The 15,711-nt window shown below is 42.3% G+C and overlaps 1 protein-coding gene across 1 annotated transcript; it reads right to left on the bottom strand.

Moving 5' to 3' along the window:
- Window positions 1–1,876: 1,876 nt before the first annotated feature.
- On the bottom strand, window positions 1,877–15,079 carry LOC149273388 (prostaglandin reductase 1-like; the record flags this gene model as incomplete). The annotated part of the gene is made up of 5 exons (XM_089506378.1): window positions 1,877–1,945; window positions 3,630–3,784; window positions 13,166–13,284; window positions 14,065–14,232; window positions 15,020–15,079. Coding segments are annotated over 5 exons (571 nt in total), but the record flags the coding sequence as incomplete, so codon positions are not given.
- Between the last annotated feature and the right edge of the window lie 632 nt (window positions 15,080–15,711).

The following is a 15,711-nucleotide window of genomic DNA, read 5'->3' as shown; positions in this document are numbered from 1 at the left end:
GGCACAGACCTCCCTAATACCCCTTTGGCCAACCTGTGTGACCTCTGGAGGTGTTATTATGTGAAGTCATGTCCTGGTACTCCAAGATTACACTCAGTACAAGGATGAGGAGGTAGGTTATGTGTCCCTCCCAAATATGTATAAGATCAGGGCAAAACTAAAGACATAGCTACATTTAAGTACAAATACCCCTTGAGGGCATACATATAATTACAAGTGAAAAAAAACAGAAGGTGCCAGTGCCTGACCTCATATCATGAGAAATAAGAGAATTATGGGGATCAGCTGGTCCCCCATCCTTAAAATCACCCTTATCTGTCTGGGTCTTCTGCAGAATCTTTATCAATGCCACATGACATACCTTTTTTATGATTGCCAGCAATAAGATAACAACAGATACCAGCATAATACTTCCTGCAATAGACACCATGATGATCTCATAGGTCCTGTTTGTATAATCTGCTATAACAAGGGCATAAAAAAGTAGTCATTTTCCTCTTCCCGTACTGCCACTCAAGAGTAATACGCAAACATGACCTTTTACAAAGAAAGAGAATATCGAAGTCCCTGCATGCCTGAGTTAAAAATCACACAGCAAGCCAAGCATAGTCAGAAAGACAATTATTTTACACTTTTATAGAAAGTGTTATTGTATGTGAATTAGCACTCCTTTTAACTTTTCTCAGAACAGCTGAGCTCACGAACATTAATGAAACATACCCCTGCTTGAGTATGGGTGACTTAATTCAGAAGTGTTGTATTTGAGTGCCAAGCTAGTTCCCAAGTGTATGTATAACTTAATATTAAAATTAATCAATCCTTGGTTAAGCCTCAACTACTTCATCTGGAAGGCTGTGCCATGCATCAACCACCCTCTCGGTAAAACTTTTGTTGTGTCATGTTTTGTAACAGCTTTCTAGAATGTTACCTAAATTGTGGTTCTCTCTCTCTCTCTCGCATTTAATATTTCAGCCCACAAAGAAAAAAACTCCTTTTTCGGAGTTTGTGTCTGCAACCATTTCGCTTCCAGAGTTTTCCAGAGCCATTCTGTAAAACAGCAACCAAAACATAATATAAAACATAGTAGAAAACACACACATATATATATATATATATATATATATATATATATATATATATATATATATATATATATATATCCTATAGTACATTACTGTGGAATATGATGGTGCCACATAAGATAATTATAATAATAAATATTATTAAAAATGAAATTCAATAATTGTGTATTATCAATATATTGTTAAGATATTTATAAGACAAAATATTGCGCTATAATAGCATCAAAAAGCGTAGTGTAAGGATAGTTTAGTCACCTTAACACTTTATTTAGCAATACTTTAGCCTTCATATACTAAAGATTGTGTTAAGTATTTTTTCCACCCTTGTGTTTTACACTATTTTTTTGCCGTAACCAAACAAAATTATATTTAATTAAAATATATAAAAAATAGCATTGAGCGTTCTAGAATATCAACCTCAAAGCAAAACTCATACCATGGGAATGGGTGGTGGATAAGAGAACATCCTAAAATAAACACGTTAGTCTAATAAGAAAGCTATGACCCCTATACAATTTTTTTTCCATTTATATGACTAACATGGCTGGTCCTGAACAACATACGTGATCAGTAAATCTTGTATGTAATGAACGTAAATTACAGAGTGTATTTACCTGAAAAAGAGATGCTTCTGCCTCTATAGCCCACGGGACTCTCTGGCTCTCCTCTTTGATCTTGGGTGGTTTATGATATATTTTATGGCATAAGGTTAGCACCTTGAATCATTCCTTTACGCTCCTCCCCCCCCCTTACATTTTTTTCCAGTATAAATTCCATTGTAAAAATGCCAGCGGCTAATTATCAGAGATTAGATCTCCACCTAGAGGGGACTGAAGCTGGATTGGAGTCAACGTTCTGCTACCCTGGACCAGAAGGTTTATGTTGGCAGAGAGCTAAGAAAACAATACACCGTATATTATATATATATATATATATATATATATATATATATATATATATATATATTGTGACAAACCCTGTTGCATGATGGCCATACATGTCACATTTAGGGGTCCTAAGCACAGTCCTCTAGGACAATCAGAGTCGGGAACACCAGCTTTGAACAAAACAGCACTTTATTTTAATCACTTAAACCCCCAAAAACCAAATCATAAAAAGAAAACCTCCCAATTGGAGCCCTCTCTAACTGAACTATGCTGGTCCAGACTGCCCAGCCTAATCACCCACTACCTCAACCTTCCAGCCGGACCCAGCTACGCCAGGCTCTGGAAAACCTCCCCCAGACAACACACAAAATGTCTAGGCAGGTATTGCCTCACTTGGCTCAGGGATGGTCTTCTTGTTCAAGGCCTCTCCTTGCCCTGGGAGCGCAGGGAACTTCCTCTTCCCCCAACAGTCTCTCTGATTATCAGGCTCCAGGGGTTTTTAATGTCCAGCACCTGTGCCTGATGCCGGCTCCATAGGAATCCCGGACCGGATCCTGCAGACTTCTAACCTCCTGGAAAAGCCGGCATGGATTTTCCACAGAATGGGGACGGAGCATTGGCCCACCCTGCTCTCCAATTGCTCCACCCCAGGGACCCATATTTATGATCTGGATAGCACCTGTACCGAAATGCCACACTAAGCATCTCCCTGGAATTTACACTGTCACAATATATATATATATATATATATATATATATATATATATATATATATATATACACACAGTATATATACTATACTGTTCAAAAGTTTGGGGTTGCTTAGAAATGTTCTTGTTTTTGAAAGAAAAGTATATATATATCTATATATATATATATATATATTAAATGGATCAGAAATCCAGTGCAGAAGGGGTTAATGTTGTAAATAACGATTAACTGGAAACGATGTAACTGGAAACGGCTGATTTTCTAATGGAACAAAGAAAACACATAATTTGGGGGCACAAATACAAGATCCATTCTATTTAGAAGCTCAAAGTTTTGTAGTATTTAAACAGAACTCATTCAACCGTAGTGTTAACCCATCACAGATAAGTGATGGCAATGCTTTTGTCAATTCACCTTAACACTTTTACAATAGTTCATATAAAAATGAAGGACATATGAATGTGTATGAATGTTAATGCATATGAATAAAGGATATATTGAAAATAAAGTTTTCTAAAACCAAATATTTTTGTATAGAAATGTCAATTGGCAGTAATTACACAAAAGCATATGAAGTGCAGTATCTCTACTGACATGCCCCATGTTCTTTAAAAAGGGATTTTATGTTAAACCTCCTTTTATATTAAGAATATTTTTGAATGGTCATTACGACATAATAGTAGAAGCTAGGACATCCCCAATAAGGATGGTGCAGGAAAATGTCCCGCAGGAGTCAATGGGAGCCCACACAGTGCGAATGCATTCACCCAGTGCGTGTAAACTTATTACATGGTAGCATTTGTAACTGTACCAGTCCCTTCCAGAGGCCTCCAGTACTTTTCCCAATAACAGGGTTTTTTTGTCACTGACCCCTGCCCTTCCTGATTTGCAAAACTATAATGTTGGAGATTAAGGCACTGTTTAAAATGTTTCAAAAATATAAACTTACATTCTCAAAATAACAATCAAATCCCTCTGGAGATGCTTGTTTCAGAGCTTCCTCCAAAGAGCTCACTGTCTTGTAGTTAAAGGCTTCATCAAAACCAATTTCCTTTAGATAGGCAATTTTGTCATCTGAGCCAGCAGATCCAACTGCCTTATAGCACCGAGCAGGAATATAAGTAGTTCAAATTAGCACAAGCAAAAATGGCTTTATTCAACATTGGAAATTTAATTTAAAGGTTGTTCACCGCAACATAGTTTTAAGACTTCATGTAATACTTTTCTACCTAATAAAAGTTAGTTGTCCTGGTTATCAAACCACAAATCACAGGGCACGATTGCAGCTGACTCAATGCTATCAGAGGTATGCGAGTTCTCTTATCAACAATACGTTCTTCTTGACCATTATGATTTACTTTGCCGTTTTGTGCATCAGCCAGAAAATCATGTAAGATTGGGATGATTATTGTCATATTAACAACAAAACCAACAAAGTGTTCATTGTATATAACACATTGGATTACAATCAAGCATTTGCTAAGCAAAGTTAACAAAAATGTGGAATTCCATAGAAAATGTCCGCTATAAAAATATTTTATAATAACATGCTATTACCAAATTATATGATAGATATGAGTTTATATTCCCTTAGTGAAGCATAGTGCCCACAGACAAAAAGAGAGTGAATTCACTAAGGACTTGGTCATCTCACAGTAGTGATGTATCCTGGCTTAGGGCGACTAGGTCTAGGGCAGCAAGTTCAGGGAGACAACAGTACCTCTGGTACAAAACTAGGGAGCAGACCATCCTCTCAGATGATCTAGCTCCTCAGTGAAAGTAGATCTTGCTAACCAACATTATGGATGTTGTGTCAGCTCAGCCCAGCCCCCATAGACTTCATTAAAAGACGATGCTCGCCTTTACGATGTGGTGCACAGCGTTATGACATCATATGCCTACGCACAGGCCCTTTTATTGTATTTGGGATGCCTTCTGCAGGGGTAGAGATTGAAGAAGTGGCCCTAGGCCAACTCCAAAGGAAAACACATCTCATAGTATTTACTAGACTTGCGCATTCGTCTTCGGGCGAACATGAAAACGAGCACGAAGAGGCCGTTTTTTTTTTCGTTCCGAAGACACGCCGAAGAGAATACAGTGCCGGCAAAACGTAGGAGTAGACGAAGACTCACAACCACGAAGAATCGAAGATTCTTTTTTTTTTCTTCGTTTTTGCCGCGCAGCCGCCAAAATTTCAAACAGGAGTGAGCTGATCTCGTCTGTCCAATCAGCTCACTCTTGTGACGTCACGCTAAGGGTCTCGTCCAATGCCTGTGCTGCTGTTTTTTGAATTCTGAAGGCGCCTTTATAAGACCAGAGCTTGCCTGAGAGATCCATTCATTTTTCGCTGTGACTGCTTTGGCAACACTGCTGTGCTGCATCCGAGCGTTACAGAGAGATTGTTCTGTTCTGTGTGAGACTGGTAAGCCTTAACCTGCCATTTCTCACAGTGTACTTCATCCTCACTTCAGTGCTACTTAATATAATTAATAATAATTTGATTAATTTAATTTTTTTTTATTTAATTTGTCATCAACTGTAGTGTAAGTGCTGTTGAGTTGACAGTGCACCCAGTGTCTCAGTGGCACTGGGGTGCCCTTGCCCTGGGCTGGCACTAGTGCCTACTGCCTGTCCTGCTTAAATAAATTAAATAGAATTTATAAATAATAATTTAATAGAGTCTATAATTTAATAGTTCATTATAATATTATATATATATTTGTCAGTCATATATATATATACTATAGTATACTAGTGTAGAGTGTACTGTAGACATTCATCTACTAGTGTCTAATTTAAAATCAGTAATATTAATTAATATAATTAATAATTGAATTCATTATCAAATTATATATATATTTGTCAGTTATAGTTAGTAATAGTATACTAGTGTAGAGTGTACTGTAGACATTCAAGACATCTACTAGTGTCTAATCTAAAATCAGTAATATCAATAATTCTATAATTCTTTCTTATCTTAATAGTTAATTAAATTAGCTATAAATAAAAGTAATAATATTAATTAATTACTACTAGCGTATAGTTCAGCTAATCTTATTAGTACTGGTGCTGCAGCTCTATACTTTGTGCTTTGTTTTAGCAACAGCAAGAGACCAAGTCAATTTTTCTTAATTAATAATCTTTCATTTTATTTCATTTGTTTTGCTCACCTCAGTCCATCAGTGAAGTGAACTTGTTGGGCTAGTGAGTGCAGCCGCATAAGTGCTGTGTGTTTTTGTTCAGCAAGCAGTGAAGCTAACTGTTTTGCTGTGACATTTTATTTTATTTCTAATTCTTCTCAAGAAAAATTGACTGTGACGAGCTGTACTAAGCAAAGCTTCAAGCTACTAGCTGTAGTACTAAAATAATTCTAATCTTCTTTAATCTTAATCTATAATATATTATAAATAATATATAACAATATAAATTCTAATTCATAATCTATAATATAAGTAATTCTAATTCTAATTTCTAATTCATAATCTATATTCTTCTATCTATAATACATAATATATAAGTAAATTATTTCTAATCTATTAATATTATATAACTTAATATTAATTAATAAATCATACTGAATCTGATTTAACCTCACTTTAGCTTAGTGGGTTTGAGAGCGTCTGCCTAGAGGTAGACTTATAGTAAGGAAATATAGCTTTAGGCTAGCATAGTAGTAGGCTAAGCTCTTAGGCCTGTGTAAATTCAAATTAAAAATAAAATACTGCTAGTTATTAAATAGTTAATAATTTAAATAACTTTAGCACTTTGCCAGATTGCACACAACAGCACAGTGCAGTAGTGCATAGTTTTACTTTTTAAGCAGTAGCACTGAAGAGAACTTCCTCTAATTTTTTTGTCTTTAATTCATTTTTCCTTTCTTTTATTTCTTTTTTTTTTATTTTTTTATAGTTTTTTAAACACTACACTACACTACACACACAACACAAAATTTGAAATGGATCCTCCTTTTGGGACTAAGGAGGGACAAGCTCCATCTACCACCACCACCACCACCACCACCAGTTCTAAGATGCAGTCTTTGCGTCAGTCTAGTCGGCCAAGTAGGCCAAGCTCTCGCTTATCATTTGGGGAAGCATTGCTTGAAGGATCATCAAGTAAAGGAAAGGCACCAAAAGCAGGCAGTAGTAGTGCGGCTAGGCCCACAAGCTCTATGGTTTTTTACGGAAAGCCTAAAGCACCAGAAGCACGTTCAAAGTTAAAGGGTAGCACAAGTAGTACCAGCCCAGTGACTAAAAATAAGTGCCTTTTGCCCCAAGCAGCATCTTCCCCATCCACAAGCAGCATGCAAGGTACCAAGCAGAGCCAAATTAGCAGCAAGACTCAGAGGGGTCCCAAACAAAAGCGATCTCATTCCTTTGTAGGGAAAACCACCCCCACCGCCTCTACCACCACTAGTGCTGCCCCTACTGTTCCCACTGGTACCGCCACGCCATGTCCTCCTAGTACCTCTAGCAAGCCACCAAGTCCTTACAAAATTTTTGTAAAGACAGTTAGAGAGAGGGCTACACATAGTGGGACTTCACCTAGCGAGGTAGCAGAGGAGCCTGAGACTGAGAGGCCAAGTGCAGAGTCTATTCTTCCTGCTCGCACTACTACTAGTCACGAGTCTCACGACGATATCAGTCTTAGCTCCAGCCTAGCAGGAATTCCATTTGATCTGGCTAATGAAGAGCTAGACTATGAGCCAGAGGAAGTAGAGGAGATGAGTGGTCAGGAATCAGATTCCTCAGGGAGCAGTGTCCAAATGACTAGTGCACAATTTTCCCCTGAGCCTCCACCTTCTCCGCTACGATCATCACCATCACCACCACCACCAGCAGCAGCAGCAGCAGCAAAACCTAGCAAAACCTAGCATTTAGCAGTCCCACTATGGCCAGTACTGTTACCACCAGTCCCACCACCACTAGTTCTGCCTCTGTTCATCCACCCCGAGCAGTAGGAGCAGCACCCAAGGTACACTCCAAGGCTATGCGCGCCCCAATTTGGGAGCACTTTGAAAATGTTGAAGAAGGGCGCTATGGAAAGTGCAAACATTGTGGGAAGCTAATAAGCAAAGGGAAAGTGTCTGGCCATTTAACCAGTGCTAGCATGAAGCATCACCTCAGCACTCAACACAACGCTGTGCTATTGGGGAAAGATGCAGAAGTAAAACTTAGTGCAGGCAGCATAGCTGGTGGCCGTGGAAAAACCCCAACAGCTTCTTCTTCTGAGCCAATAGCAGCAGCAGCAACAGCAGCAGCAGCTAGTGCTGGCAGCCAGAGACCAAGGCAGGTTGGAGCACTGCATGTCCAGCCCACCCTGGAACAATTTGTGGCATTCCAATCCAAAAGGTCAATGCCCAAACAGCAGGCCAATAAAGTAACACGACTGATTGGTCAGTTCATTGCTGTTGGAGGGGCATCCTTCTCTATGATCGAAGGGGAGCCTTTCAAACAATTGATGGCGGCTGTGGCTCCACAATATACAGTTCCGTCACGTTCCACTTTCAGCAGGAACATTGTCCCCTCATTGTATCGGTCCTGTGTTGCAGCAGTGAAAGAGGAGCTTTCCAAGGCTGCTGGTCAGTGTGCTCATTTCACTACAGATTTGTGGAGTGCACCTAGCGGCCAGCATGCCTTTCTTTCTTTGACAGCACACTGGTGGCAGCCCGGTGTGTCTAAGGAAGCTGCTGCAGCAGGCTACCGATCTTTCCTTCTCCATGCAGAAGTGATGGATGAAAAGCACACTTCCCAAAATATTCTGCATGCAATGAGGAAAATGTTTAGCCTTTGGGTGGGAGCAGAGGCGGGCACCAATGTTGAAGTTGGTTTTGTGGTAACTGACGGAGGTGCCAATATGGTGAAAGCGCTGCGAGATGGTCATATTGTTGGTGTGCGCTGTGCAGCCCACATCATCCATCTTGTAGTGAAGGCAGCAATGTCAGAAGGAACTAATGTGGCAGCAGTAGTTCTGTCCCGCTGCAGAAAGATCGCTGGGCACTTTCACCATAGTGTTAAGGCTAGCCAACTTTTGAGGGAAGAGCAAGAGAGGTCAGGTCTTCCCGTACACTGCCTATGCCAGGATGTCAGTACACGGTGGAACTCCACGTTAGACATGCTGGAGAGGATTTTGGAGCAGCAGAGGGCAATCCATAATCTTGCCTCAGAGCACAATATTGGGATTACCTCTCCATTGAATAGGGAGGATTCGACAGTGATCGCCCAGCTAGTGGCAGTCCTTAAACTATTCAGGGATGCCACAGAAAATTTAAGATCAAACACTGCCAGTCTGGCCCAGGTAATCCCAGTGTTCTCCCATCTAGGCAGCAAGATGGATGTGTTCCTTGGAAACCGTGAGGCTGTTCAAGGTGGCACTCAACATCCTGACGTAGCAGCCATAGCCAGGAAGCTGAAGGATCTGCTAAAAGTACACCTTCGCAAACGAATGGAAGAGAGTCCCGAAATAATGCTAGCGTGCCTTTGCGATCCAAGAATTAAGGGAAAGCTAGCTTTGAAATTTAATGTTCTCAGTAGCTACCGGGAGCAATTGGTCAACAAGGTGCGTGACTGGCAGCGTAAAATGGGAATGCTGTCCGAGGAGGGAGAGGTGCAGGAGGAGGAAGAGATGATGTGGTCTGCTACTCCTAGCAGCAGCATCAGCAGCAGTGCCACAAGCAGCACAACACAGCTGAGTGGAGCAGCTGCGTTTTGGGAAGAGGCACTTGGGAGTATAGTTGGACCATCTGACAGAGCTAGCAGCAGAAAGGAGAGTAGTGCTGCTGAAATGGTCAAACTTTACCTCTGTGAAGTTCCTTCTGCGCCTAATGTTGATCCTCTTAGCTACTGGGATGAAAAGAAGAGTGTGTGGCCTGCACTCTCATGGGTTGCGCAGCAGCTACTATCATGTCCGCCAACCACTGTTCAAAGTGAGCGCGTGTTTTCTATGACTGGAAACATACTGAGTCCACAGCGCTCACGCATGGCACCTCATCTGATGGAACAGATTGCCTTTCTTAAATTCAATCTGCCCAAGTTGGGTTACCCAGCTCTTAGCTTGGAAAGTTAATTTTTTTTCTCTGTAATGTTTAAGGTAGTTTCTCCCCCTGGTTGCACGTGTTTGTGGTGTGGCAATGTCTGCTACCTCCGCCGGTGTAGCCAATTTACGCTAGGGCCTAGTGTCTGAGTTCTGGAAGTCTGCTCCCAAACGCCATGGACTGACAGACTTTCATGCTTTGCCCTGGGGTGAAACAGGTGAGCGGGTCGTCAATTGCCCACTCATTCACCTTTTTCCGTTTCCAACGCTGCTGCTGGTGGTGGTGCCACTATCTTTTGCCAGTTCGCTTCCTGGCTGAAATCATGCCTCAAATGTCCCTAATGGAGAGGGTAGTTTCCCCCCCTGGTTGCACTTGCTGCGGTGTGGCAATGCCTGCTACCTCCGCCGGTGTAGCCAATTTACGCTAGGGCCTAGTGTCTGAGTTCTGGAAGTCCGCTCCCAAACGCCTAGGACTGACAGTCTTCGGATGCTTTGCCCTGGGGTGAAACAGGTGAGCGGGTCGTCAATTGCCCACTCATTCGCCTTTTCCAATGCTGCTGCTGGTGGTGGTGGTGGTGGTGGTGCCAGCGTCTCTTCTCTGCCAGTTTGCTTCCTGGCTAGTGTCATGCCTTAAATGTCCCTAATGGAGAGGGTAGTTTCTCCCCCCTGGCTGCGTCTGTTTGCGGTGTGGCAACGCCTGCTACCTCTGCCGGTGTAGCCAGCTTACGCTAGGGCCTTGTGTCTGAGTTCTGGAAGTCCGCTCCCAAACGCCAAGGACTGACAGTGTTTGGATGCTTTGCCCTGGGGTGAAACAGGTGAGTGGGTTGCCAATTGCCCACTCATTCGCCTTTCCCAATTCTGCTGCTGCTGCTGGTGGTGCCAGCATCTCTTCAATGCCAGTTCGCTTCCTGGCTAGAGTCATGCCCAAAATGTCCCTAATGGTGAGGGCAGTTTCTCCCCCCTGGCTGCATCTGTTTGCGGTGTGGCAACGCCTGCTACCTCCGCCGGAGTGGCCAGCTTACGCTAGGGCCTAGTGTCTGAGCTCTGGAAGTCTGCTGCCAAACGTCTAAGACTGACAGTGTTTGGGTGCTTTGCCCTGGGGTGAAACAGGTGAGTGGGTCGCCAATTGCCCACTCATTCGCCTTTCCCATTTTTCACTGCTGCTGCTGGTGGTGGTGGTGCCAGCATCTCTTCCGTGCCAGTTTGCTTCCTGGCTAGAGTCATGCCCAAAATGTCCCTAATGGTAAGGGCAGTTTCTCCCCCCTGGCTGCGTCTGTTTGCGGTGTGGCAACGCCTGCTACCTCCGCCGGAGTGGCCAGCTTACGCTAGGGCCTAGTGTCTGAGCTCTGGAGGTCTGCTGCCAAACGTCTAAGACTGACAGTGTTTGGGTGCTTTGCCCTGGGGTGAAACAGGTGAGTGGGTCGCCAATTGCCCACTCATTCGCCTTTCCCATTTTTCACTGCTGCTGCTGGTGGTGGTGGTGCCAGCATCTCTTCCGTGCCAGTTTGCTTCCTGGCTAGAGTCATGCCCAAAATGTCCCTAATGGTAAGGGCAGTTTCTCCCCCCTGGCTGCGTCTGTTTGCGGTGTGGCAACGCCTGCTACCTCCGCCGGAGTGGCCAGCTTACGCTAGGGCCTAGTGTCTGAGCTCTGGAAGTCTGCTGCCAAACGTCTAAGACTGACAGTGTTTGGGTGCTTTGCCCTGGGGTGAAACAGGTGAGTGGGTCGCCAATTGCCCACTCATTCGCCTTTCCCATTTTTCACTGCTGCTGCTGGTGGTGGTGGTGCCAGCATCTCTTCCGTGCCAGTTTGCTTCCTGGCTAGAGTCATGCCCAAAATGTCCCTAATGGTAAGGGCAGTTTCTCCCCCCTGGCTGCGTCTGTTTGCGGTGTGGCAACGCCTGCTACCTCCGCCGGAGTGGCCAGCTTACGCTAGGGCCTTGTGTCCGAGCTCTGGAAGTCCGCTGCCAAACGTCTAGGACTGACAGTGTTTGGATGCTTTGCTCTGGGGTGAAACAGGTGAGTGGGTCGCCAATTGCCCACTCATTCGCCTTTTCCATTTCCATTTCATTATTTTCCTTCTGATACACAACCAACCAACCAAACATAACACACACAATAACACAAATAACACAGTGACATAATACATAACACATATAACACACAGTGACAACACACATAACACACATAACACATACACGTACAATGCACAAATCACAAGGACCTTTCCTCTTGTTATTTGTCCTGGCCTTCACTTCTACACTCACTAGCATTAACGCTATAACTCACACTTCATACTATAACATTTTTCCATCCACATACCTGCCAACAGACCCAACTTTTTCAGGGACAGTCCTGCTTTTTTCCAGTCCTGTCCCATCTAATTTAGCTATCTAGGTATGCAAAATACACGTTGGTAGTTATAGCTCGGTAGGTAGCACTAGTATAAACATTAAATAAATATAATAAAGTACTAAATAATAAATCTAACTTTAAAATACATTTAAATAAACCCCTTAATTTTTTAAAACCCCTTAAAATTAAAATTAAATTATTATTTAGACATAATACATCTTTAACCAAACCAGTGCACTGCTACTAATCTTAAACATAACCGTACATTAACCCTAAGCTATTTTTTAGTTCTTGTCCAACATTTTTCCATCCGCATACCTGCCAACACACCTAAGATTTTGGTGGACAGTCCTGCTTTTTTCCAGTCCTGTCCAGTAAAAGTTGGGTTGTTGCAAAGTATGCCATTGTGAATAGGTAGCAAATGTTAGGCATGTATTACAAGTGGTCCAAAATCAATTTAAAAATTTAAAATAATCCCTATTCTTTTATTAAACATCTATGGATGTGTGACTGTGTATGATAAACGGAGGCCAAGTTCCTTGGAGCATTTGTCTCTAGGTCATTTTGTGTACAGTACACCTCAGTACGTGTGTGCAACTCTATTGGTCGTTTCGGCAGGGGGCTGGCCTGCCATCAACGAATGAAGTGCGTTCTGCAATTCACTTGTTGATGCCAGACCAGCCCCCTGCCGAAACGACCAATAGAGTTGCACACACGTTCCTTCACGGCAGCTGCTGCTGCTCCGATGTGTTGTTAACCCCGTATTAACCCCTGCTAGGCAACCGGGAAGGAAACGAAGATTAAACGAGCACGAAGAATGTCCGCGAATATACGCCCGAAGAGAAGACAGGAACGGGCGAATATTCGCGGAATACGAAGGTTTTTTTCCCCCCGAAGACGAGCACGAAGACGAACACGAAGAGCCCCCTGGTGCCCAAGTCTAGTATTTACTATTGAGTGTTAGGCGTTATCTCAGAGAAACTTGTCAGGTCTCTGTGCACCCCCACTTTTCCATCCACTGCTCATGATCATGGATATCTAATGGCAAATGCATAGAAATCATAGTGGTCACAACCTAGTCAGTTGCTCTTAGTTTACGTACCTTGATTTTGTCAATCTGTCCAACTACAGAGCCAACAGCTCCAGCTGCACAGTTGACAAGGACAACTTCCCCGTGTTTTGGCTTGCATATTTCTAACAGGCCAATATAAGCTGTCATTCTATGGAGAATATAAGAAAACATAAAAAATGGTAGATTCCTCCATATTGTTATGTGAAAATTATTTAATATATTAGATGGTCTGGATTTAATATTTTAAATTATTTTTAGCCTTTTCCCTGTTTGGGTAACCTAAGCAGATAGACTGCACGCACAGCCCATGCAGGTGATAATGCACATTGTGGCATATCCAAAGTCAGGTATATAGTAAGAAAATACACATTCACACAAATATGCCATTGATTTCCACCCCTAGCCCACACAAAAGTGTTGAGGGTTATAACTCATCATTATAACTCAAGCTGAGGGCCCTGTGCCAATGACTTGTGACTGTTGTCCATAAAAGCATATAAGGTAATTTTTATTTAAACAATATTACTTATATAAATGTAAGTGCCAGAATGTGTTTTTTTATTCATTTATTTTGGGAAGGAAGGAAGTTTTGACATTGGGAATTGGGGCACTGCTGACATCACATTGATAGATGCATGCAGAGATCAGACTTTTCTAATCTTTAATTTACATATAGAGAAGCTGTCAGTCAGCCACTGACATCACAGTATTCTCCCAAACTAAGCCTCATATATAAGTCTAAAAGCCTCACTTAAAAACACAAGCCTTCTGTGTATAGGCAATAGAATGCTGCAGGCCCATTTTTCTGTTATCGCTTTTAGCAGATATGTGGTTGGCACTTTGACCTTGCAGTCAACAGGTTATGATTAATTTATGATTGTAATTTATGCTGGACTATGGACTAATGAGAGTTGCTATTGGAATTTACCCAGGCATGCCTAGTACTCCCAGCGCCAATGACTTGGGAAGATTCTCTGGCCAGTTAGAAGGCAGTGCACGAAGCCCTTTACCATCTGATATGAAACGAGTTGTCCACCCAGCATATGCAACAAAATAGCCACCTACAGGGAAGTCAGGATTTTTACTTTCAATAACCCTGAAAACAAGGAGAAAACATGGTCAGCAAAATCAATTAATGCAGCGAAAGCAATAAAATTCATATGGCCATATTTATAGAAGATCAAGAAACTGGGTAATAGGGACTATCACAGCTTGGCATCAGTGATGTTCCACCTCTACATAGGGATTCTCCATAGCAGAGCCTGGATTATTTTAACATTAACGAATTATACAGTTATTAACAGTTATGTGGATATTAAATACAAACAGCCTTTTGCACCACCCTTTAAGATGGATTTTCAATAATCTATTAATTGCCATAAGATTTGTTTTTAAATGCACCACAAGAGGTTTAATGTTTATAATAACATTGACAATTTTCTGGTAGAACAAAATATACGTGACAGCGTTCTAATCTAATGCAATATTATGACAAGCTATAATGATGTTTGGAGAGTGGGAGAGTCTGGTTATATGCAGTATTTGGTGTGTTGGTGTATAGTGTTAGTAACTGGTCCGAGTAAATGTATGTGTGTTAGAATGTCAGGGATAAGCCTCGACTTATTGGTTCGAGGAAGAGGATGTAGACTTGTGCACGTACTGTGTGCGGAAACGTTAGGGTGAGTGGGTGTTAGAGCAGGTTTGTCCGTTAGTATTAGTGTGTGTTTACGTTACGGGGGATCCAAACAAATGCAGCACCAAGATGTCACTACCCCTAGGCTCGCCTCTGACCTTAGCTATATTACAAATAAGGAATGTACAATTAAGTGAAAGAAATATAATGCAGTTGTTTTATTAAAGACACTAATTCGCTTGAAATTTACCTGGCAACTTGTGATCCCATCATAACATCACCATCCTTCAACTTTAGTTTGCTGTATGGCCTGGTAGAAAAGAAAACTCAGAAAAGTTAAACACACATATTAAAAACAGTATAAATATTAGACTTGGGCACCAGGGGGCTCTTCGTGTTCGTCTTCGGGAAAAAAAAAAATCTTCGTATTCCGCGAATATTCGCCTGTTCCTGTCTTCTCTTCGGGCGAATATTCGTGGACATTCTTCGTGTTCGGTTTTTCTTCGTTTTTTTTCGGTTAAGGGGTTAATACGGGGTTAACGCGTACCGCAGCAGCTCTGGCGCCAGGAGTTTAAATGTCCATATGATCAACTCTATTGGTCGTCAGCAGGGGGCTCGTCTGCAAATGGTTGATGGTAGACAAGCCCCCTCCTGGCGACCAATAGGGTCGCTCGTACAGACTGTTAAACTCCTATGCCAGAGCTGCTGCGGTACGCGTTAACCCCGTGGTGCCGTAACTTGTCCGGCAGATACCATTGGTCTCCCTGTTCTATCATTTATTAACTGATAGAACAGGGAGACCAGTGGGATCTGCCGGACAAGTTGCTTCATTAACTTTTTAAAGTCTGTACGAGCGACTCTGTTGGTCGCTCGTACAGACTTTTAGGCTCCTGGTGCTGCAACTTACCCGGCAGATCCCACTGGTCTCCCTGTTCTATCAGT

The sequence above is a fragment of the Sceloporus occidentalis genome, unplaced genomic scaffold (genome assembly GCF_023333645.1).
Source record: "Sceloporus occidentalis isolate IW3139 unplaced genomic scaffold, rSceOcc1.0.p SCAF_380, whole genome shotgun sequence".
Classification (NCBI taxonomy): domain Eukaryota; kingdom Metazoa; phylum Chordata; class Lepidosauria; order Squamata; family Phrynosomatidae; genus Sceloporus; species Sceloporus occidentalis.
This window is presented reverse-complemented; position numbering and strand designations above follow the sequence as displayed.